The 25278-nt window shown below is 36.5% G+C and overlaps 1 protein-coding gene across 1 annotated transcript in view; it reads left to right on the top strand.

The window, feature by feature from the left end:
• Window positions 1-25278, top strand: part of WDR70 (WD repeat domain 70) — a 301738-nt gene that overhangs the window by 43404 nt on the left and 233056 nt on the right. Inside the window, exons 6-7 of the mRNA XM_045439868.1 lie at window positions 18309-18368; window positions 21838-21971. Coding sequence (XP_045295824.1) covers window positions 18309-18368; window positions 21838-21971 — 194 coding nt within the window. The remainder of the gene's footprint in view (window positions 1-18308; window positions 18369-21837; window positions 21972-25278) is intronic.

Genomic DNA, 25278 nt, shown 5'->3' with positions numbered 1-25278 from the left:
TACTCTCTTACCCTAAACATTTCATTGAGTTAAAGCTAGCTTCTGATGTAATCACCATTATTCTTTAGAAGCTTGGGAGTCAATACTCACCCTCACATTTCCAGGCTAGTCCTGGCACAATTCCTTTGTCAAAAGGCTGCAGTCCTTTTAAGCTCCCATTGCCAGGTAGGCTTTTGTATCCTTTCAGGTGGCTGCCGGGAACAGTCACTAATATGTGTCCATTCTGCCTTTGAGCAGTGGCTTTTTTCCCCCGACGAATATTTTATGTAATTGTAATGTGAATGGCACTGTTGGCATGAACCATTTTATTTATTTGCAGTAGTCAGTGTGTAGTAGCAAAGATAGACCAGTTTATGCAAATTACTTATGCAAAGCCTAATGTAAGTACAATGAGGAAGGCAGGAGGTACTTTTTAACTGACTGATTGTAGTCTCCTTAATTACAAGTTATTTTAATATATAAGTATTTATTCTGGTAAATTTGTGCAGTGAATTGAAAATCTTACAGATGTAAAATGTCATTAAGTGTATGGAAGTAATGTTAAGGATGTCCTTTGCTCTACCCAAAGCCACTGTCAAGTGAGGATCTAGTTGAGTTACACCAGTTCTTTTTTTTTTTTTTTTTTTTTTTTAGAGGGAGAGTGTGCAGGTGAGTAGGGGAGAGGGGCAGAGAGGGGGAGAGAGAGAGAGAGAGAGAGAGAAAGACAGAGGGAGAGAGAATCTTAAGTAGGTTCCATGCTCAGTAGAGAGTCTGATGTGGGGCTCCATCCTGTGATCCTCGATCATGACCTGAGCTGAGGTCAAGAGTAACACATTCAACTGACTGAGGTACCCAGGTGTCCTGAGTTATACCAGTTCTTAAGGGAAAAAAAAGAAAATTGACAAGGGTGATAAATGATTTGAATATCATAGGATTTAGAGACTTTGAGAAATTTGATGAAGGCCTTGAATATTTTTTGCATAAGCAGCTCTCTTAATAATCTTTGCTGAAGTTAGTCCTATAGAGTCTGTGATGCCATGTTATACTGTCATAAATTTTAGTTGGAAAGGTGACCCCATCCTCTTCTCTGCTCCCTCCCTTCTCTCTCTGCTCATAACACTGCTATTTTTTTTCACATTTTATATTTTTTGATCCTAGGTTCTGAGAGTTAAATTATTCACACTCTAGAGTTCTATTAATACTGTTATAATTGGCACTAAAAAAAAATACTGTTGTATTGGCCTTTCCAGTGTCCTTCACTTGTTATTTATCTATGTGGAATCCTCCTTTTTTATCTTTTGTTTTCATTTCACTTTTCTTTCTAGATCCTAACATCTGCCTACATATGCCTCACTTCTTGGCTCTGTTTCACTCATGTTTCATTTTACCTTAAAGCTTTTTTTTTTCTTTAACTTAATTTAGTGTAATTAATTTTTCCCCCATTTTTATTCTGTTTATTATTTTTAATTTAATTAAAAAAAATTTTTTTTATTTTTAAGTAATCGCTATACCCAATGTGAGGCTTGAACTTACAACCCCAAGATCAGTGCTCACATTTTCTACTGATTGAGTCAACCAGGTGCCCCACTCAATTTATTTTTTAAAAATGTTGCTTTGGGGCCATCTGGTGCCTTAGTTGGTTGAGTGTCTGACTCTTGATTTCAGCTCAAGTCATGATCCTTGGGTTGTGGGATCGAACCCTGCATGGGGCTCTCTGCTGAGCACGGATTTGGCTTGGGATTCTCTCTCTCTTTCCCGCTACCTCTTCCCTCTGTTCTCTCTCTCTCTCTCTCTTTCTCAAAAATAAAAAAATAAAAATAAAAAAATAGGGTCTTTATTTTTATTTTACTTTTATTTTTTTAAATAGAGTCTTTACAAAAACAGAAAAAAAAAAAAAAAAGAAAACAAAATTTTGCTTTGGGTTGCTTTATTTATTGATCTCATTTTTTTTTCCTGCCTTCTCAACTAGTAAATATTCTTAAAAAAATTTTTTTTAACTTTCATTTCTTTTTGAGAGAGAAAGACATAGACAGAGTGTGAGTGGGGGAGGGACAGAGAGAGAGGGAGACACAGAATCTGAAACAGGCTCCAGGCTCTGAGCTGTCAGCACGGAGCCTGACGTGGGGCTCTAACTCACTGACTGTGAGATCATGACCTGAGCCGAAGTCAGACGCTTAACTGACTGAGCCACTGATGCACCCAAACTAGTAAGTATTAAAAGTGAGGATTATGTAACTAGCTTTTATACTCCTCTAAGTGTTAAGACAGTCACAGAAAAGGCACAAACTTTTTTCAGTTTAGTAGGTATAAATACAGTATTTGAAAATGAAACAGCTCTCTTGATCTTTCACCCTTTCTATTTACATGAGTAAAAGTGGGAGATTTACATGTGTCAATTTTGAGAAGATTTCTAATGCTTTAATCTTATAATTTAAAAAAGTGCTATTATAAATAATTTTTAGAAAATCATGAATATTTACCAAAATAGATATAATTTGTCTTTTGGTGGAGTTAGGTACTTTCCTGTTACCATGATTATAAGGTTTACATTTGAATAAATTTTATATTTTTAAGTGCCAAATTGACAGAGTAGCATATAAGTACATATTGACGCAGCTCCAACAGAGCTTACTTTCTTTATTCTTCTATAGACCTTGGTCCTTATTTGGAAAGATATTTTGTTCATATTATTTGTGCTGACTGCTAGAAGTGCAGCTAATTGTGAATTTGAAATAAGACCAAGACCACCAAGTTGATTCACATAGCCTACCAGGCAGCTGTTGGTTGGTAATTTTGCCATTTCACTACTGATCTGGATCAGAGTCAAGGAGTCTTTATTCACTTCTGCATCCCAAGAGCCTTGCAGAGTATAACTGGGGATTAAATGTTTTCTTTGATTAAATGAAGAAGTTAGTGGTATGCTCTTGATTTTTTTACTATCATAGAAAGGGATGCTCCAATAAGCCAGGAATTCACTGCTAAGCCACAGTTTTCTGTCTCTGCAGTCTGCTTTTATTTGATTTACGATAAAGAAATAAGTAGATGCCCAAATCTAGCACCAAATAATATTCTGACAGTGGATGCTTCTTTTGTGCATCAGTGTCCTAAGCACTGAAGGTGAAGTAACTCATTTAATCCTCCTCGTACTATTATCCTTTGTTGATAGATAAGGAAACTGACACTCAGATGCTAAGTCACTTCCTCAAGGCCACCCAGTAGTAAACGTTGGAGCCAGCTTTTGAATCTAGGGAATCTACTCCACAGTCCATGTACTTAACCATTACACTCTCCTCTACCTCTGGTTGTAACCTATCCTGCTTCTCAAGAGTCAGCTCTTGCCTCTGTCTTACACTTAGTTCATGCCCCATCCATGTAAAGTGTGAAGTCTTTGAATGTGATTAACTGTTTCATGCATTCCAGTATGCTTTTCCTTCTCTCTGGATGCTGACCAGCACTTAGTACCTCTCCATTCACTTGCCAGTCTGTGTAAGCATTGACCCTTGTAGGTACATTGTAGCAGACCTGTCTCCATCAGGAAAGAACCTTTTTAGTTTTATGGATCTAGCTTTTCTCTTTGTAAAAGGAGAGCATTTTCTCTTTGTAAAAACCTTCATTGACCCACAAAAATAGAGTTTAATACCTCCTTCTTTATGCTACCCCTGTATTAGTTATATTCCTCTATTATTTTATATTCTTTTTTTTTTTTTTTTTTAACACAGTAGGTTCCAGGCCCAACATGGGGCTTGAACTCAGGACCCTGAGATTGAGAGTTGTGTGCTCTACTGACTGAGCAGCCAGGTGCTCTATTTTATATTCTTTTTCTTTAACAAAGGAATAGATTTTTTTAAAAAAAATTTTAGAGTGCGTACAATCTGGGGAAAAGGGGTGGAAGGAAAGAGAGAGACAGAATCTTAAGCAGGCTCTGCACACACCTTGATGTGGGGCTCAATTTTACGACCCTGTGATCACGACCTGAGCCAAAATCAAGAGTTGGATGCTCCACCGACTGAGCCGTCCAGGTGCCCTGCCTATTGTATATATTTTTTTTTTTAATTTTTTTTTTTAACATTTATTTATTTTTGAGACAGAGAGAGGCAGAGCATGAATGGGGGAGGGTCAGAGAGAGAGGGAGACACAGAATCTGAAACAGGCTCCAGGCTCTGAGCTGTCAGCACAGAGCCCGACGCGGGGCTCGAACTCACGGACCGCGAGATCACGACCTGAGCTGAAGTCGGCCGCTTAACCGACTGAGCCACCCAGGCGCCCCTATTGTATATTTTTATAACAGCTTTATTGAGATATAATTCATATGCACTAAAATTCACAATTTTCAGGTATACAGTTCAGTGAGTTTTAGTATAATCACATAGGAATGCAACCATTATTACCACCTAATTTTATGACATTTTCATGCTCCCCCAAAGAAACCTTGCATTCTTTAATTTTCATCTCCTTTTCTCTTTTCACTACCCTACCCCCAGTTCCTGGCATTCACTAATCTACTTTCTAACTATGGATTTGTTTGTTCTGCACATTTCATATCACTGCAATAATACAATAAGTGGTCTTGTGATTGATTTCTTTCACATAGCATAATGTTTTCTAGGTTCCTTTCAGTTGTATCATATATCAGTACTTCATTCCTTTTTACACAGTATTCCATTGTAGCATATATCACATTTTAAAAAAATGCATTCATTAATTGATGGAGATAGGGGTATTTATAGTGTTTATAGTTTTTGGCTGTCGTGAATAATGCTGCTATGAACATTTGTGCAGAAGTTTTTGTATGGATGTATATTTTTGTTTTGGGGGGGTGGTTTATATCTAGGACTGGACATTACTAGGTTGTATGATAACTCTGTGTTTAATATTTTGAGGAACTGTTTTTCAAAGTGGCTACATCATTTTAAATCCTGCCAGTAGTCTCTGAGGATTCAGTTTTCCACATCCTCACCAATGCATGTTATTGTTTGTCTTTTTGATTATAACTGTCCTAGTGAGTGTGAAGGGGTATCTCATTGTGGTTTTAATTTGTATTACTCTAAAGAACAGTGATGTTGAGCATTGTTTCATGTGCTTGTTGGCCATTTGTATATCTTCTTTGGAGGAATGTCTCTTCACATCTTTTTCCTCTTTCCATTAGCTTAATTTGTCTACTGTTGAATTATAAGGGTTCTTTATATATTCTGGACATAAGTTCCTTATCAGATATATGATTTTCAGATATTTTCTCTCATTATGTGGGTTGTACCGTCAACCTTCCTGATGGTGTACTTTGAAGTAAAATAACTTTAAATTTCGGTGAAATCCAATTTATTTTTTCTATTGTTGCCTGTACTTTTGGTGTCATATCTAAGAAGACTAACTCAAGGTCAACAAAGTTTTACTCCCTTTTCTTAAAGAGATTTATGGTTTTATTTCTTATGGTTTATTTTTAGGTCTTTGATACATTTTGGGCTCATTTTTGGGTGTGATTTATATAGAGCATTCTTCTGTTATTGTCACAACCATGATAAAATGATCATAATTGTGATATAATTATTTGTTTACAAGTATGCACCTTTCATAGTTTCTGAGCTCATGAATATAGTACCTGTATCTTCCTTATTTTGGGAATCTAAGTATTTACTAGGTACAGCTTTTATGAAGTCTGCCTGTGGCTTCGAATATTTTATCTTGAAAGTACACAGAAAAATTTAAAGAGTAGACATGAAATATAAATAGTTAATAAATATGTTTCTATGTTTTATTTATTTATCTAAAGTTGTTTTGTTTTGTTTTTAAAGTAGGCTTCACACCCAGTGTGGAGCCCAGCTTGGGGCTTGAACTCACAATCGTGAGATCAAGATCTGAGCTGAGATCAGGAGTTGGATGCCTAACAGATTAAGCCACCCAGGTGCCCCTAAAGATTTTATTTTTTTAAGTAATCTCTACACCTAATGTGGGGTTTGAACCTACAATCCCAAGATCGAGAGTCTCATGCTCTATCGACTGAGCCAGCCAGGTGCCCTAGTATGTCTATGTTTTAGAAAGATAAATATAAATATAAATATAAATATAAATATAAATATAAATATAAATATAAATATAAATATAAATATAATTGTAAATGTAAATGTAAATATAAATGTAAATATATATTTATATTTATAGACGCCTGCGTCATGATCTCACAGTTTGTGAGTTTGAGCCCCAAGTTGGGTTTTGTGCTGACAGCATGGTGCCTGCTTTGGATCCTCTGGCTTTGTCTCTCTCTCTCTCTCTCTCTCTCTCTCTCTCTCTCCTCCTCCCCAACTTGCACCCTCTCTGTCTCAAAAATAAACATTGAAGAAATACTAAAAAAAACAGAAGGATATATAAGCATAGTATGATAGGTACAAACATGATTGTGTATTATTTTTTTCTCACAGATTTCATACTTATTTTCTTTTGTTTTATTTATTTTTTTATATGATATCCAAAAGCCCAAGGAGTCTTTTTTTTTTTTTTTAAGAGAGGGAGAGAGAGCAGGGGAGAGGGGAAGGAGAGAGACTCCCACAACCCTGGGATCATGACCTGAGCTGCTATCAACAGTCAGATGCTCAGCTGAACCTGAGATACCCAGGTGCCCCTTTATTTATTTTCTTTTAAAAACAAGCTGTCATTAGTAAGTAATCTTTATTATTTTTAGTTAAGAATATATATATTTAAATGTGTGTTTATTTTTGAGGTGGGGGGGCAAAGGGAGGGGGAGACAGAATCCCAAGTAGGCGCTATGCTGTCAGCGCAGAGCCTGATGTGGGGCTCAAACACTCGAACTGTGCGATAATGACCTGAGCCAAAATCAAGAGTTGAATGGTTAACCGACTGAGCCACCCAGGCACCCTAAGAAGATATATTTTGTATTTGTATGCTGTTAAGTATTGTAGACACAAATCAAGTAAGACATAGTGCCTGTCCTCAAGGATCTTAAAGACTAATGGGGACCTGGCAAGTAAACAATCTGCTTTTGTTCTTTAGCAAGAAATGCCCAAAGGCGATTTAAAATGCTTGGCTGTGGGGCACCTGGATGGCTCAGTTGGTTAAGTACCAACTGTTGATTTGAGCTCAGGTCATGATCTCAGGGTTTGTGAGATCAAGCCCCGTGCTGGGCACCGTGTTGGGCGCCACACTAACAGCTTGGAGCCTGCTTGGGATTCTCTTGCTCCCTCACTGCCCCTCCCCTGCGCTCGCTTGCTCTCTCTCTCCTCCATTGTACTACCCCTCTCTTTCTCAATAAATAAATAAACTTAAAAAAATTTTAAATACTTGGTTGTTGGTGGCTTTAGACATTATGGCAGGTATGAAGTTCTGTATTTGATGGGATGAATTGGATGTATAATTAACTGCTAGAGCTGGAATTGTAGAATTGTTCCAAGAGAACATAGATTGGCTTTTAAGGTGTTTCTAATTTTCACTGTCCCTGTTGAAGCATATACATGCTTTTGCATGTATGGAAAGTTAAATGTTTATTTTGAGAGAGAGCGGGTGAGTGGGGGAGGGACAGAGAGAGAGAGAGAGAGAGAGAAAGAATCTCAGCAAGTTCCACTGTCAGCACAGAGCTCGACATGGGGCTTGAAGTCACAAACTGTGTGATCATGACCCGAGCTGAAATCAAGAGTCAGATCCTTAACCCACTGAGCCACCCAGGCACCCATATGGAAAGTTATATTAAATCAGATATGATCAGATATGGTATCTATTCTGCAGTGTAAGATTTTTAAAAGACCTGTAAAGGAAAAGGATAAAGATATCTCAGTATCAGGTAAGCTTCATAAAAATTTATTATGGCTCAGGCTTCTTTTGTTTTCCGAAATAAGTTAATTCTTACCCAATTGGATTCAGACCGTGGCACCTTTTTGTATTTAAAGTTAGTAAAGTCTGTGCATCTTTAACCAAATAGAGAAAGATTGTCCAAGCAATAACTCAATTTTTATTAAAAAACAGATGAAATATTAACCATGACTCAAAATAGTACAGTACATAACCTGTGTTGAAGTAATTTGTGCCCTACATATCTGAGATTCTGCAACTTGATGAAATTTTTTTTTTTTTTTAACTTTTTTTATCTCAAGGCATTTTGTACCTGGTCTCCAGCAGTTTCTGAAATGTGTACTTTAAAAAAAAAACCTTTGTACCCGTAGGCTCATAATAATTTCTTACTTATATTGGGTTATAATTATAAAGTACTTTGTCACATTAACTCATTTGGTCATCACAGCAACTCTGTGCTTTGTTTCTCAAATGAATCCTTCTGGTAAACACGAATTCTTCGTAGACAGGAGGTTAAAGACTTGAGGCTTTGAGTGGATAATTAATTCAAGTTGTGAAGGTTTGAGAATGGTGTGTACATTTTTGCCACTGACATGGTGGAGGTGGGCCTGTTTTTAGGAATAAGACAAATGGTAAAACCCAGAGACTCAGTCTGAACAAGTGAAATTCTCCTTTGTTTTTAGTTGTAAAATAAAGCCTTTTTTGGGTGGGGGTGAAGGAGTGGGAGGGAGGAGTTTCATTAGGTGTTCTAAGAAAGCCAGGTTGTTCCTTCTTAATTCTCTTATACCACTCTCCCACAAACCACGCTCCCCCCTGCCCCGCGAGCCCAACTCCTTTGTCCCTCCATTCCTGCCTGAGTGGTTAATGCTGTGGGTAAGGGTGGGCTCTGAATATGTATGTTAATAAGTAATAAATAAAAAAGTACCACTGCAAATGATAACAATATTGCTAGGCCCTTTAGAGATTAGTATCTCACAAGAAACTCTCTGCTTTTTAATTATATAGGGATTTTTTTTTTCTTTAATCTCTATGGCCAATGGGAGGCTTGAACTCATGACTGACCCAGAGATCAAGAATTACATGCTTTACTGACTGAGCTAGCCAGGCACCTCAGTCTTTTTTTCCCCCAATGATATTTATTTTCCAACTTTATTGAGGTATAATTGACAAAAATTGTTTATATTTAAGGAGTACAATGTGATGGTTTGATATATGTATAAATTGTGAAATGATTACCATAGTCAAGAAGTTAACTAACACATTTATCACCTCACGTAGCTACTTTATTTATTTTTTATTAAGAACACTTAATATCTACTCTCTTAGGAAATTTTAAGTGTACAACACAGTATTATCAACTATAGTTACCATGCTGTACAGAACTTACTCATAACTGAAAGTCTGTATCCTTTGACCAGAAACTTAAGAACATTAATTTTTTTTTTTTTAAACTTAACTTGGATCAAGAGTTTAGTCAAATGTTGCAGAAAATTTTTTTCTTTTTTCAATATATGAAGTTTATTGTCAAATTGGTTTCCATACAACACCCAGTGCTCATCCCAAAAGGTGCCCTCCTCAATACCCATCACCCACCCTCCACTCCCTCCCACCCCCCATCAACCCTCAGTTTGTTCTCAGTTTTTCAGAGTCTCTTATGCTTTGCAGAAAATTTCTAAAACAAAAATGTGTGAATGATGTGAAAAGTTATTGATTACTAACGCCAATGGAGAGCTATTGTTTTTCCATGAAAAACATCCTAGGAAGAGTAATTCCATGGTGTAGTGAGCAAGTGGAGAGAAGTGAAGAAGCTAGAAGTCAGGGAAGCACTTTTCAGTGACATAGGGGAGTGTTCATAATTTAAGATGTGAATAGTTTAAGGTAAACCATGTCATTATAGAATGATATGAATTACCTAGTCTGACTCTATCAGTTTTATAAGTGGAAAAGCTAAGTTTCTATACAATTGAGTGGCTTAGTGAGGATTACAAGTAGAGTTAGGTGCAGAGTCCTGTCTAGATTCTAGTCTTCAGAAATAACAGTAAGAGTAAGTGTGGAAATACTCATAAAATTTTAGGCTGTCAGGGAATGATAAGGCATATGTTCATGGTAGCTTTTGAAAATAAATGTGTCTTCTGGTATAAATCTTTTTGGCTTATTACCTGCCATTGTTGTATGATAAACATATAAAATTGTCATCTTTGTGTTTGTTGAGAATGTCATGGAGTTTTAAAAAATAATATAATTTCTGATAAAATATAAGAATGACCTATTTTTTGTTTGGAGCACCTGGGTGGCTCAGTCAGTTGAACATCAGACATCAGCTTAGGTCATGATCTCATGGTTTGTGAGTTTGAGCCCCGCGTCAGGGTCACTGCTGTCTGTGCAGAGCCTTCTCTGGATCCTCTGTCCCTGCTCTCTCTGCCCCTTCCTGTTTGTTTGTGCTTTCTCTCAAAAATAAATAAATCTTAAAAAAAATGACCTATCCTTTTTGAGTTTCTCAGCCCTCACATAGGTATAAAAAGTTATTTAACAATGTACTTTTAAGTCGTGTTTCTTGGAAATATTCTTCAAAGTTGCAGCTTGCAATAAGGCATAAACTGTTTGAGGGTAATTTAGAGGTGGTTTGGGAACACTACTCATTGAAGGATTGGAACCAGCTGTGAGAATTCGATAGGAAATTGTCTTTCCTTCCTGCAATATTTTAGACATATTACTTTACATTTTTAGAGGAAGATTTTAAACATTTGATAAATTATTTATTTTGAAGCTTACCTAATGTTTATTAGAACATTAAGAAGTATTCAAGCTTAATATTATGCATCGTTTAATCTTTTTGTTTGCTTATGGGGGTTATATCTATGAACAATTTTTTTTTTTTTAGTTTTGGGAAAATACATATAACATAAAATATACAATCTCAACCATTTTTATTTTTAGTCATTTATTTAAAATATTTTTTTAATGGGGCGCCTGGGTGGCTCAGTTGGTTGAGCATCCGACTTCAGCTCAGGTCGCGATCTCACTGTCAGTGAGTTCGAGCCCCGCGTCGGGCTCTGGGCTGATGGCTCAGAGCCTGGAGCCTGCTTCCATTCTGTGTCTCCCCCTCTCTCTGCCCCTCCCCCGTTCATGCTCTGTCTCTCTCTGTCTCAAAAATAAATAAAACGTTAAAAAATTTTTTTTAAATATTTTTTTAATGTTTATTTTTGAGAGAGAGAGAGAGAGAGAGAGAGAGAGAGAGAGAGACAGTGCAAGTGGGAGAGGGGCAGAGAGAGGGAGACACAGAATCTTAAACAGGCTGCAGTCTCTGAGCTGTCAGCACAGAGCCCGATGTGGGGCTCGAACTCATTAACCGTGAGATCATGACCTGAGCTGAAGGTCATAAACGATGGAACCACCCAGGTGCCCCTAAAAAATTTAAAATTTTAAGTTTTAAATTTTAATTTCAGTATAGTTAACTTACAATATTTTTATTAGTTTCAGGTGTACAATATAGTGGCTCAACAATTCTATACATTACTCAGTGCTCACCATAATAAATGTACTCTTTAATCCCCATCACCTATTTCATCCATTCCCCTTACCCGTCTCCCAATCTTAGCCATTTCATTTTTTTAAATCTTTAAAAAATGCTTATTTATTTATTTTTGAGAGAGAGAAGGAGAACGCAAGTGGGGCAAGGGCAGAGAGAGAGGGAGCAGAGAATCCCAAGCAGGCTCCGTGCTGTCAGCGCAGAGCCCAACATGGGGCCTCAACTCACAAACCATGAGACCATGACCTGAGCCAAAATCAAGAGTTGGACGTGCAACCAACTGAGCCACCCAGGTGCTCCCAGGATTAACCATTTAAAAATTTTCAGTTCAGTAGTGTTACATTGTTGTATACTCAGTCTCTAGAACTTTTTCATCTTGCAAAGCAGAAACTATACCCATTAAACAATAATTCCCCATTTTCCCCTTTCTCCCAATTCTGGTAACCACTATGTTACTTTCTATGAATTTGACTGGTCTAGATACCTCATATAAGTGAAATCATGCAATATTTTTCTTTTTATGGCTTATTTCACTCAGCATTATTTCCTCCAAGTTCATCCATGTTGTAGTGTGTGTCAGAATTTCCTTCCTTTTTTAAAGAATAATATTCTACTGTATGTATATACCACATTTTGTTCATTCATTCATCTATCAGTGGACACTTAGGTTGTTCCTGTCTTTTGACTGTTGTGAACAATGCTGCTGTGAACATCTTTGGAGACCCTGCTTTCAGTTCTTTTGTGTATATACTTAAAGGGGAATTGCTGAATCATAAAGTAATTCTATTTTAAATTTTTTGAGGAACTACCATACTGTTTTCCATAGAAGATGTACCATTTCTGTTCAGCGATGCAGAAAGGTTCCATTTTTTTGTACATTCTTGTCAACATTTCTTATTTACTTATTTAAAAAAATTTTTTTTTTCAACGTTTATTTATTTTTGGGACAGAGAGAGACAGAGCATGACCGGGGGAGGGGCAGAGAGAGAGGGAGACACAGAATCGGAAACAGGCTCCAGGCTCTGAGCCATCAGCCCAGAGCCTGACGCGGGGCTTGAACTCATGGACCGCGAGATTGTGACCTGGCTGAAGTCGGACGCTTAACTGACTGCGCCACCCAGGCGCCCCTCTTATTTACTTATTTTTAAAATAATACCCATCCTGTTACTGGTATTTCAGTGTGGTTTTGATTCTCATTTCTCTGATGATTAGCAAAATATGTTTTCATGTACTTGTTGGTCATCTGTATTTCTTCTTTGGAGGAATATCTATTTAGGCCCAGTGCCAATTTTTGAATTGAGTTGTTTGTTTTTTTGTTGTTGAATTGTAGGAGTATTTTTTTTTTTTGGATGTTAACCCCTTATATATGATTTGCAGACATCTTCTCCCATTCTAGTGGTTGCCTTTTCACTGTGTTGACTCTGTCTTTAAAAAAAAAATTTTTTTAATGTTTATTTATTTATTTTGAGAGAGAGAGCTCATGTGAGTGGAGGAGGGGCAGAGAAAGAGAGAGGGGGGGAGAGAGAATCCCAAGCAGGCCCTGCACTGCCAGCGTAGAGCCCGATGTGGGGCTCGATCTCATGAACCATGAGATCACAACCTGAAATCAAGAGTTGGGCACTCAACCGACTGAGCCATCCAGGTGCCCCTTGATTCTTTTGATGAACAGAACAGAATAACATGGTGATTTTTTGAAAACTCAAATCTTATCAAATTACAAAGCTCAGAGCTTAAATTTCAGATCGTTGGCATTGTATACAATCTGGCTTCTAACTCTCTGGGTAAGAAAAAAAATTTTTTGCACACAAAAATTGTATATACACACAACACACACAGCCTTCCCTCCTTTCCTGCCCAGCAATGTAAACTCTGTCCAGGCAAAATTATTTGCAGTTCAGTAACTGTCAGGATTTGTCTTATGCTCTTCTGGATGCCCTCCACATTCACCTGGGGAACCTCTATTTATTTTTCCAAAGGCATCTCAAGCATCTCTTCTATAAAGTCTTTTCTAATGATCCTCTTATTTCCCAGGCAGAGTGGAATTGAGCACTGAACCCTGTGTGTTCTGTCATAGCATCTGAAACATTTTAGTGTTTCCCATTTGTTTACCTGTCAGTTAGTTTTGCTTAATTGGATTGACAGCCCTTGTGAGCTGAGTCTTTGTTATTTTTATTATTGTTATTTTTAAATCTTTAACTGTAGTCCCTGGTATATGGTATGTAATTAACTACTCAATAAATGTTTGTTGAGTGAATGTGTGATGATGAGTAACTATTGTTAAGTCACTCTATTGGATCTCCAGAGTTATACTAGAATAGACTCTAATTTTGGTTTTCTGTGATACCACACTGGCAACTATTTACAAAATACTTTCTGGGAGAACTTAGCACTCCTTTTCAATTTCCTGGTTAGCACTCCCCAGTTTCTCCCCATAATTCATAGCCACTTTGTGGCAGATCGTTATTACTGGGTAGACTTTTGATTATGGCTTATAGTACCATACATATACAGCTTCTTAAACTTATGACATCTTTACCCTGGAAAGGTTATTTTTGTTTTGCAAGTCTTTTGAAAACACTTTAAGGATGTGTGTCAGATGGAATTGCTCATGTTATTCCAGATATATTTGCTATCGTTGTTATTGAGGGCAAACTAAAGAGCCTGGGAAATAATCCTTTGGTTGGCATTTAAAACTAAACCAAAACAAAAGCTGGTATCTTTTCCCCTCTTCCATTAAGACTAGCTCTTGTTATGAATTCTTATTATAAATGACTTCATTGAAGTCTCGTAGCTTATGGTGTGCCCTGGCATGAAAATCATGAAAATATTTTACTGTTAGAGCAAATTTCACACTAAGCCATATTTCAAAAAGCCATTAGTAGAAGTTTTGGAAAAAGAACAGTCACCATCAAGTGATATGCTGCTAAAAGATGGATTGCTACTATTTTAGATGATTTAGTTGTGCCAGTTATATGAGCCTTTTATGAGTTATGCCCTACATGATTTCCAGTAAAACTTTGATTTTAAATGTAAACAACATTTATTTAAACATTTAATTCACTGCTGATGTAAATATTAAATTGTTCTGTCTTCTTGTAAGTTTTTACTTGACATGTTAGAAATTGTCTATATATAGGCATATTGTGCATTGAATTTAGTGAAATAATTTTCATCCCTCTTTTTGGTGACAGTGTTTCTGTTTCCTGAGTGATGAAAAAGTAATTAGTTATGAAATGAGACACTGACTATAATAGAATCTTCTTGAAGGGAAACATTTGAACTAATCTCCTGTTTTCTGCAAGAGTACTTACTTAGTACTTATACATGAGTTTTTATTGCTTACAAATATTGTCAACTGCAAAGGGAGCAGTGGCTTACAATTTAATATAGGGTTAGTCCAGAATTCATTTGTTTGACTTTCAAATTATTTTGGAATTTGTGTTGGAATATTGGTATCTCTGAAATCAAGGTATGTGCAGCACTTTCCAAAGCATAGTAAAGCATACCGTAACATCTTGTCTTGAAATAAACTGTAAACTCTCCAGCACTTACTGTGAGGTTAGGGTTCTTGTTCAGTGCCTGTGGTTTCCTAATCTCCTTCTTAAATGCACTGTGTGGTAATAGATTATAGTAATCTCTCAGATGCAGGCAGTCTAAAACAAAATTGCCTTTATTTCTCTATACCTGCAACTTTATTAAAAAAATTTTTTTTTAAGTAATCTCTACACCCAACACTATATATTCCCCACTGGAATTCGTGACCCGGAGATCAAGGGTCGCATGTTCTACCCACTGAGCCAGCCAGGCACCCCTAAACTTGTAGCTTTACATCTGTTTTTTAGTCTGGGATATAATCATTTGGTTGTGAATGGTTTTTTGTTTTTAAGTTTATTTATTTTGAGAGAGAGAGAGAGAGAGAGAGAATTGGGGAGGGGGCAGAGAGAGAGGGGAGAGAGAGAGAATCTCAACTAGGTTCTGTGCTGTTAGTGCAGAGCCCAGTGTGGGACACAAACTCATGAACTGTGAGATCATGACTTGAGCCAGAACCAAGAGTCAGATGCTTAACCGACTGAGCCACCCTGGCACCTCAGTTTTTACTTTTTGAAAACCTCAGTTATCCCTGACTGTCGCTTACCTGGCTGATCTGGTGGATAGCATCTGCTCTTCTTTATGGACATAAACATCAATGTTTAAAGGTAAAGTAAAAATTACAATCTAGTGTGATCTACAAGGTAGATATTAGGCTATTAATTAATTCCAAGACACTTTTGTGTGTGTCTGCCATCCACCATCTGTTTTGTGGTTTGGGGATCCAGAGATGATAATAGATATACACAATCTTTGAGAAGTGTCCATTTTGAAATTTGGTTAGGGAGTGGTTGGGATGGAAACAGGTAAAAAATTACAGTGGATTTTGGGGGTGGCTACCAACTGGCTCAGTTGGTAGAGCATCCAACTTTTGATCCCAGGGTCATGAGTTCATGCCCCATGTTGGACGTGGAGCCTACTTAAAAGAAAAAGTTAAAAAAAAAATTATAACGGATTTTGATAAATTCTATGATAGAGATAGGGAGAGGTTGTCTCCTTATCTGAGACATGAGAGTGCATTAGAAGGGCCATTTAACCCAGAGTTTGAACTGTTGAGAAATGCTTCCAGTAGCAGGTCACATCTGAATTGAGTCTTAAAGGATGAGTAGGAATTAGCCTGGTAAGGAGAAAGAGAAACCTGGAAATAGATTAAGTTGATATGACCAGAGAGGTAGGAGGTAAGTCTAAGGATAAACAGTGGCTGTCATTTATTGAGTACCTACTTTGTGCTCAACACTGCATTATAAGGCTTAAACCACTTACCAGTAACCTAAAGGGCAAGTGCTGTTATCCTCAGTTCACAAATGAGGAAATAGAGTCATAACTATCCTGGAGTTATGACAAGGTTAAGGAGTGGCAGGACTAGATTAAAAAGCCCAGCTTTTCTTGGGCTACCTGGCTTGCTCAGTCAGTAGAGCATGCAACTCTTGGTCTTGGGATTATGAGTTCAAGACCCATGTTAGATGTATAACTTATTTAAAAATAAAATATAATGTTAAAAAATGTTAGACCTTATATAAACATATAAATAAAAACCTTAGCTTTTCTGGCTTCTTGTCTAGGCTGCTTCCTCCCAGGAGAGAACAATTTCAAGATGGAAGAAATAGTTAAGTAGTTATGTTGTTGAAAGGTCAGTTATGCAGGTTAAGTTCTGAAAAGTGTCCAGGGGCATTTATAGTGATGTGTTTGTTTATTCATGAGATATTTACAGATAGTCTCTTAAGTGCCAAGAACTGTGCTAGGCATTAGGAATAAAAGAACACGTGCCTGAGTGATAGAGGTAGAAGGAAGAGAGGAAGTAGAGACATTTGAGTGAAAACTGTCATATAAAGAAGCTTAATTGCAAAGAAAAAGATAATGATACAGCAGTAAATGTGGGGGAAATTGCTGTGTGTGTGTGTGTGTGTGTGTGTGTGTGTGTGTGTGTGTGTGTGTATGTGTTTGTGTGTGTGTGTGATATGGGAAGTACTTTAATTGTTTATGTGCTGAGGAGAAAGAGCCATAGCAGGAGAAAAGTTTATGATGAAATAGAACTTGCAATTGATTGATTCATCAAGGATGCTAAAGAATGAGGGGAGACAGGGACCAAAGTCTGTTAGACTGCACATATTTAGTTAAGTAGATTGCAAGATGATCCTAACATGAATTTGGAATGGCCCTAAAATTTGAGTATGATTACCCTCCTCTTGGATAATGGAAACTTGACTAAACAATGAAACTTCTTGCTCAGATTATCGCTGTGACCCCCTTATGTCTGATTTATGCATCCATCTTCTCTCTTCCTCAGTTATCCTGCCCATACCCCCTGTCTATCATAGCATTTCTTATATTGAATTAGACTGATTGGCCACCTCCCCTTCCCCAGACCATATGCTTCTTGGGAGGGAGAATGGTAGAGGTTATGTCTAATGCTACCCATCTGGTATAATCTCACTTTAAATAAATGCTTATTTATTTAACTGAGTCAGTAAATGACTCAGTTCCTTATTTGTGTCATTTTTGAACGGGAGGTTTTAGTTTTATAAACTTTTAAGGGTTGAAAGGTATATATCTACCCTGTGCAGATTTTGTTGCCTATTAAAAAAATTTTTTTATACATTTATTCATTTTTGAGAGACAGAGAGCACAAGTGGGGGAGGGGCAGAGAGATAGAGGGAGACACAGAATCTGAAGCAGGCTCCAGGTTCCAAGCTGTCAGCACAGAGCCCGACGCAGGACTCAAACTCATTAGCTGTGAGATCATGACCTGAGCCGAAGTTGGATGCCCAACCGACTGAGCCACCCAGGCGCCCCTGTTGCCTATTTTATTTATTTTTTTTTTTAAATTTTTTTTTTTCAACGTTTATTTTTATTTTTGGGACAGAGAGAGACAGAGCATGAACGGGGGAGGGGCAGAGAGAGAGGGAGACACAGAATCGGAAACAGGCTCCAGGCTCTGAGCCATCAGCCCAGAGCCTGACGCGGGGCTCGAACTCACGGACCGCGAGATCGTGACCTGGCTGAAGTCGGACGCTTAACCGACTGCGCCACCCAGGCGCCCCCCCTGTTGCCTATTTTAAATTAAGTACATAAGCACTTTAAATTATGCCCAATTTTCAGTGAAGAGAGGACTTCAAATATTTTGAATGCTGAGAGGACCTTATGGTTTCAATACAACCTAAAAAGTTTCTTGGGTTTATCTTTTTGAGATTTAGTATAAATTTATTATCAGCTCAACAATTGTAATTTATCTAGAAGTGCAGAAATAAGCTATCTTCACAATTTTCATTTCCTGTTTTTTTTTTTTTTAAACTTTGTGTTAAAAAGCTAGCAATGGTATTTTTAAAAATTGTGTCTCCTGTAGATGTAGTATGTAGTTCCCCCCCACACCCTAAATACATTGGTTACTCATTGATGTCATGGAATTTTCTTTTTTCAGAATCCTGTCCAAAAGATTCCTGACTCGCATGAAATAACTCTAAAGCATGGCACTAAAACAGTAAGTTTGAAAAATTTGATTCTTTCCTTTCAGTAACAAGGCTCTCATGTTGAAGTGAACCGATGATACATTTGTATGAAGGCTAATTATACAATCAACTGATAACACAACAGCTATAGACATTAAAGAAAAAGAAAGATTACATTTCTATTCAATCAAAATAACCATTGTGTTTCATTTAAAATAGGAACACTTATTATTGTCATTGTTATTGTTGGCTTTAAAACCTTTTGCTTTGATATAGGAACATTACAAGTGAAAAAAAGAAATGAAACTAAAATACAGTTTTCCTTTTTATGGTGTGGGAAAATTTCTCATTACTCTTAGCTTTATTTCTGTATCAGTAAAAGGCCCGAGTTCGTTTTTTAGATGTACATTGAGATAAGAAATGAACATAAAATAGTTACTGTATTGTTGTAAGGTTATATTACTTAGAATTACAGATTTCTATTTTTGTATTGTTATATTTATGTTACTTAAAGATTTAATAATATAAAATTTTGAGTCATAAGATGGACTCATTTTATTGTAAAACCATTAAAAAGTGGTAGTAGAATGAATGAAACATATTACAAATGAAAGAATAAAATCATCTTGCTTTTTCTTTTCAATGAAACTGCCTTTTTCTAGGTGTCTAACACCTAGAAAGTAGGAAAATGCATCCCATAATGAGGAAAACATGAATCGGTAGTTATAGACCCAGAAATTACACAAATGATGGAACTAATAAAGATACTAAAACAGTGACATTCTTCTTGCCAAATGTTTTGCCTTTGAAAATACTATTTTCATAAAAATATTTGTTACGGTATAGTGGGTTTATCATTATTTTATTTATTAAAATTTTTTTAATGTTTATTTATTTTTGAGAGATAGAACACAAGCAGGGCAGGGGCAGAGAGAGAGGGAGACAGAGAATCCGAAGCAGGCTCTGTGCAGTCAGTGCAAAGCCTGACAATGGGGCTTGAACCCATGAGAGCTGTGAGATCATGACCTGAGCCGAAGTCCAAAGTCTGATGCTCATCTGACTGAGCCATCCAGGCGCCCCTATTGTTATTTTATTTTATTTTTATTTTTATTTTTTTTAAAGGCTTACCTTTAATTTTTTATTTATTTTTATTTTTTAACGTTTATTTATTTTTGAGACAGAGAGAGGCAGAGCATGAACAGGGAAAGGGCAGAGAGAGAGAGGGAGACAAAGATCTGAAACAGGCTCCAGGCTCTGAGCTGTCAGCACAGAGCCCGACACGGGGCTCGAACTCACGAACCGTGAGATCATGACCTGAGCCGAAGTTGGAAGCTTAACCGACCAAGCCACCCAGGCGCCCCAACCCCTATTGTTATTTTAAATGAAGTGAACAATAAGTACTTTTAAATGTCTTAGTTAAAATTTTTACTGTGGTAAATATTGAAACACATAACTCACATAAACAAATGCTTTTTGGGGTCCTCAAAAGATTTAAATAGTGTAAAGTGTCTTAAAACCAAAGTTTCTGAGAACTGCTGCTTTAAGAAACCATTTCCATCTAATTTGTAATACTATATCTACTTTATATGAAATCAGACTTTTGGTATTTTTGTTATGAAATTATGATGGAATTTTACTAATTTTCATGTTTTTAAGCAAATTAGGAAAGGAATTACAGACTATTAGTACTTAAACAGAAGCTTCCCTGTCACTTGAGAGATTTTTTACTGAATGAGTTCATGGGTTTCACGCATGTTTTAGTTAAATATTTATATTTTTTAGTAAATTTTATCTTTGAAAAAAGAAACAGAATTAGAAATATACTGCCAACTTGTTTTACACATTAAAAGTCAGAGCTTCTAATTGTACTGTTAGGGTACCTGATCTTTTTGCAGTCCTGCCTTTGCCCTGCATTTATTTCATCTTATATATGTCAGAGATTAGCAAGGTGACTCTTTTGCCTGGTTGGTTTTTTCAGCTAGTTATTGTAAAATATTTACACATTCACAGAAGAATAGAGGCTGCTGGCTCCCCACAGGCCTTTCCGCTTCCCCAGGAGGACTCAACCAAGGATGCCTGCAGCCAGTCAGCCAGTCATTAGTTCTCCCACCCTGACTGCAGGCCTTTGCCCCTGCTGCTCCACACTGACGATTGCAGCAAGGAGGAGGAGCTTCCACCCTTGCGGGGAGGACAGGCAGGGAAGAGACAAGCCACAAATGAATTTGCAGTTTCGAATTGTACTGTAATGGGATGAACACTGGTGTGGTCAGTCGTATCAGGAAGAAGGCACCCTTTTAATTGTAATAGGAGGGTGGAAAGATAGAATGGGCATGGGGGCAAGTAAGTTTGTGGTTGGTAGTAGCAGGAGTCACTTCTTAGACTTCGAAAGCTACTGTTTATTTTTGGTTTTTGTTGTTGTAGGTTTCAAGATACATAATTGTTCAGACATAAAAAATGACTTAGTTCTCATTTGTATGCTTTCTTTGACACATTTAAAGTGGTATGTATCTAATTTAAACGTATAATTTATTAATTATATTCATGTATAATTCCCTTATCTTCTGAAATCAGTGTTTATAGGTGGTGATTGAAGTGAGTATAAATTGTTTTGTAACTATCTGGTTTTAATTGTAGTAATTCTATTACATTTAATAACATTCCAAGGGTATTAGGAGAACTGATTTATAGTTGCTTCCTTTATATGAACCTTTGATCCTTTTACTCTCTCATATATACAGTAATCACATTATTTCTTTTTTTGTTGTTTTCATTCCACATATTAATTCTTTTGTTCTGTTTTTTGTTTTGTTTTACACATTAATTATTTCTAATGCATTTTTTTTTTCCTTCTGAGAGGGAAGTAGATTCAGGGACTTCCTTCTTAAGAATAGTAGGTTACCAGTTGGACACTCACATGTGCATTGGATCTAGGAAAGTTCATGGGGAAGGCAGTTATCTTTTGGAACCAATATAAAAGTGCTATTATAATGTAGTTAGTCACTTATAAATTCAGCTTTAAAAATAATTGTTTAAGGTGATCATATTGAGTCAGTTAGCCATATACAGAAGAAAATAATTTCTACTTTGTCCTACTTGATTAAATAGATTTCTTAACATTCCCATTGGCATTTTCTCATTTTGGTAATTTTAGATTCATGTGGTATTTAGTTAGTGGTAGTTAAAATATTTCAAAAGGTTTCCTTAAAATCTTTTTTATTAAAAAAGCTGAATTATTTATGGGGTTTGGTAGATAAATTGGGACAAAGCTGGCAATTACATTAAGTTAAAATATTATTTTATTTCAAAAGAAATAATATTCATAATAGTAACAAAGTCAAATAATATAGAAGATGCTATCCAGTTCCACTTTTTAGAAGTAACAACAGCTTGTGGTCTGTACTTCCAATACCTATAAGAGGTAAGGTTAGAGAAAGGAAATGCAGGTTATTACAGAATATAAGTAGCTTTTGTCCAGTTAATTATCATTATTTTTTTTTGCAGGTTTCTGCTTTGGGTCTGGATCCCTCGGGTGCCCGTTTGGTGACTGGAGGATATGACTATGATGTTAAGTTTTGGGATTTTGCTGGAATGGATGCCTCTTTTAAGGCATTTCGATCCCTTCAGCCCTGTGAATGGTATGTATTGCACAACTTAATGCCTTCATATTTGCAGACAGAGTAATTCCATCTATAATGCTTTGTAGGAAAATACACTGTTTATACGACTGTATTTACCTTCATTATTCAAATGAAAGAAAAATGTACCTTAAGTTTCTCTCCTTTAGTTTCATTAAACGATGAAAACTTTAAAGACATTTTCAGTCTTTTGTTGTTTTGTAAAAAATATTTGTATTCAGAGATTATTACCTTTCCTAGTTTATTTTAATACTCCAGTAAATACCATGAAATGTTACATATACGTGTATGATGTATGTTAAGCCAATAACCAGGTGCTAGTCAGTGCTCCATTGTGTAGGTATGGCCAGCTAACATTATATCAGAGAGGGCTTTACATGTTGTTACCACAGCTACCCTCTTTTTTTCTGTTTTTGACCACATCTGATCTGTTAGTATATTGGATATCAAAAATAGATTTTTATTGGTGAAACTGATATCTTGTTAACTTGCATAATGTATGTTGGAAATGAGCTCTTATTGACTAAATGTAAATATATTCAAGATATGTGAATTAGATGAAATTAATAGAGGCCTAATTTTCTACTCTTGCATGAATGGAGTTTGTATCTAAACGTGGCTCTGGCCAGTTTTGTATAGATCATACTGATTTGTAAATTTTGAAGTCATAACTCTTAAGCTATCTTCAGTAAAGATTTGAGGGTTTCCTAAGTGAACATAGATCTCTGATTAGTTGGAAAGGATTTAGTTGGAAAAATTTTTTTTTTAGTGTTTATTTATTTTTGAGAGAGAGAGAGAGAGACAGAGTCCAAGCTGGGGAGGGGCAGAGAGAGAGGGAGACACAGAATCTGATGCAGGCTCTGAGCTGTCAGCACAGAGCCCGATGCGGGGCTCAAACTCAAGAACCGTGAGATCATGACCTGAGCCAAAGTCAGACGCTTAACCGACTGAGCCACCCAGATGCCCCGGAAAAAAAATTTTAAAAACAGGATATTCCCAGTGATGGCTGTATTTAATAAAGCTCTCATTATTTAAAATAGTTAATTTGGTATCTTGAGTTAGTATGATGACTTAAAAAAAATTTTTTTTTTTAACATTCAGTTTTGAGAGAGAGAGAGAGAGACAGAGTGTGATTGAGGGACGGGCAGAGAGGGAGGGAGACACAGTCTGAAGCAGGCTCCAGGCTCTGAGCTGTTAGCACAGAGCTGAACGTGGGGCTCTAACTCACTGACTGTGAGCTCATGATCCGAGGTGAAGTCGGACGCTCGACTGAGTGAGCCACCCAGCGCCCCAGTTTGATGACTTTTTAAAAATACAATGTCATAACCTTTATTCCTATATGGTATTCTCTTGGTTTGTATAGGGATTGTGTTCCCCTTCTGCTTTTTTCTTTTTTAATATTTATTTGTTTAAGAGAGAGACAGAGGGACAGGAGAGAACCCCAAGCAGGCTCTGCTCTGACAGCCTCACAAACTGTGAGATCATGCCCTGAGCTGTAATCAAGAGTCAGATGCTTAACCGGCTGAGCCACCCATGTGCCCCTCCCCTTTGCTTTTACAAGTATAAATTCACTTGTTCGGGATTATCCAGTTCTCGATTAATGATCGGCTCTGAATAGAATCGTGCCTTATGAGTCTCAAGCCACTACTCTATTACTAAACTGTGTCATCTGCTACACTGTTGTAATTGAAAATGCAGAAAAGCCCAAGAAAAAGCTTATTTTCTCTTCCATAATTAAATTATTACATCCTACATGTCATAGTGAACTATCAAAGGGTAGATGGGAATAAACAGAATTCTTGACAATCCATACAAGATTAACATAAACTCTAGTACTGCAAACATTTTGTGAATGTTCCTATTTTAAATCATGAGGACGGTTTAACTTTGCTGTTATTTGTCCCTAATCTCTAAGTAATGTGACTCTACTTTTTATGACAATATGTATATTACTTAACGTGTATTTTATTATCTCTTTATATATCCATCTGTAATTTACTTTTTACTGTGAAAAATTTCAAACATGGAGCAAAGTAGAGAGATTAGTGAAATAGCCATTTTCTACCTAGATTTAACGGTTACATTTTTTTGTCTTTGCTTCATCTCATTTTTGTAATCTTTGAAGTATTTAAAGTAAAGGCATACATAGCTTTCACTTTGAAATAATTCCTCATGAATCTTTAAAAAATATAGACATTTCCCTATATAAATACAGCTCCAATTAGTCTAACAAAATTCTTTAGAACTTAATATTTTTAATAATCATTCCATATTTAAATTTCCCCAGTTTATCCTCATATGTGTCATAATGCTGGCTTGTCAAACATGGATCCAATCAAGTAATACATATCCCATTTCTTTTGTCCGTCTCTGACATATCTTTTAATCTAGAACAGTGTCTCTTTCCAAACCATTTTCTTTCCCATGACTTTATTAAACAGGTCCAGTTGTCCTCTATAAGGTTCTTCCTCCCTGAATTTTCTAATTGCTTCGTTATGGTATCATTTAATTTATTTCTTTGTCTCCGGTATTTCCGATAGAAGGGCCAAAGGCTCGATTGTAATCTACATTGTATCACATCAAGTGGCATGTATTGTCTAGTTGTTGCTGCTATTTGTGACTAGCAGTTAAGATTAATTCCTGGATTAAGTTGGTGACATTTGATTCCTCCATTGTGAAGTTAGTATTACATACTTGAGATAGGCAAGGACTTTGTGGGGAGATACTTGGTAGCATGGAAATATCTGCATTCTCCTCATCCCTTCACTTAATAAGTTTAGCATCCATTGCTTATTCGTACCTGAATCAGTTATGTCATTGAGGGTTGTAAGTTGGTGATTTTCTAAATTCCATTATTTCATCTACATTTATTTGTGGGCACTCTTCTAAAAGACTGTCCACAAGTAATTTTTAATTTTTAAAAATTTAAAAAATTTTTAACTTTTAATATTAAAAAAACTTTTAAATATTAATTAATTAATTTTTAAATTTACAAGTTAGCATATAGTGCAACAATGATTTCAGGAGTAGATTCCAGTGATTCATCCCCTGTGTACCACACCCAGTGCTCATCCCAACAAATGTCTTCCACTTAGCCCGTCGCCCCTCCCACAATCCCTCTAGCAACCCTCCGTTTGTTCTCTATATTTAAGAGTCTTTTACATTTTGTCCCCCTCCTGTTTTTATATTATTTTTGTTTCCTTTGTGTTCATCTGTTTTGTCTCTTAAATTCTTCATATGAGTGAAGTCATATATTTGTCTTTCTCTAATTTTGCTTAGCGTAAAACCATCCAGTTCCATCCATGTA

This window comes from Leopardus geoffroyi, chromosome A1, assembly GCF_018350155.1.
Source record: "Leopardus geoffroyi isolate Oge1 chromosome A1, O.geoffroyi_Oge1_pat1.0, whole genome shotgun sequence".
In the NCBI taxonomy this organism is placed as follows: Eukaryota; Metazoa; Chordata; class Mammalia; order Carnivora; family Felidae; genus Leopardus; species Leopardus geoffroyi.
This window is presented reverse-complemented; position numbering and strand designations above follow the sequence as displayed.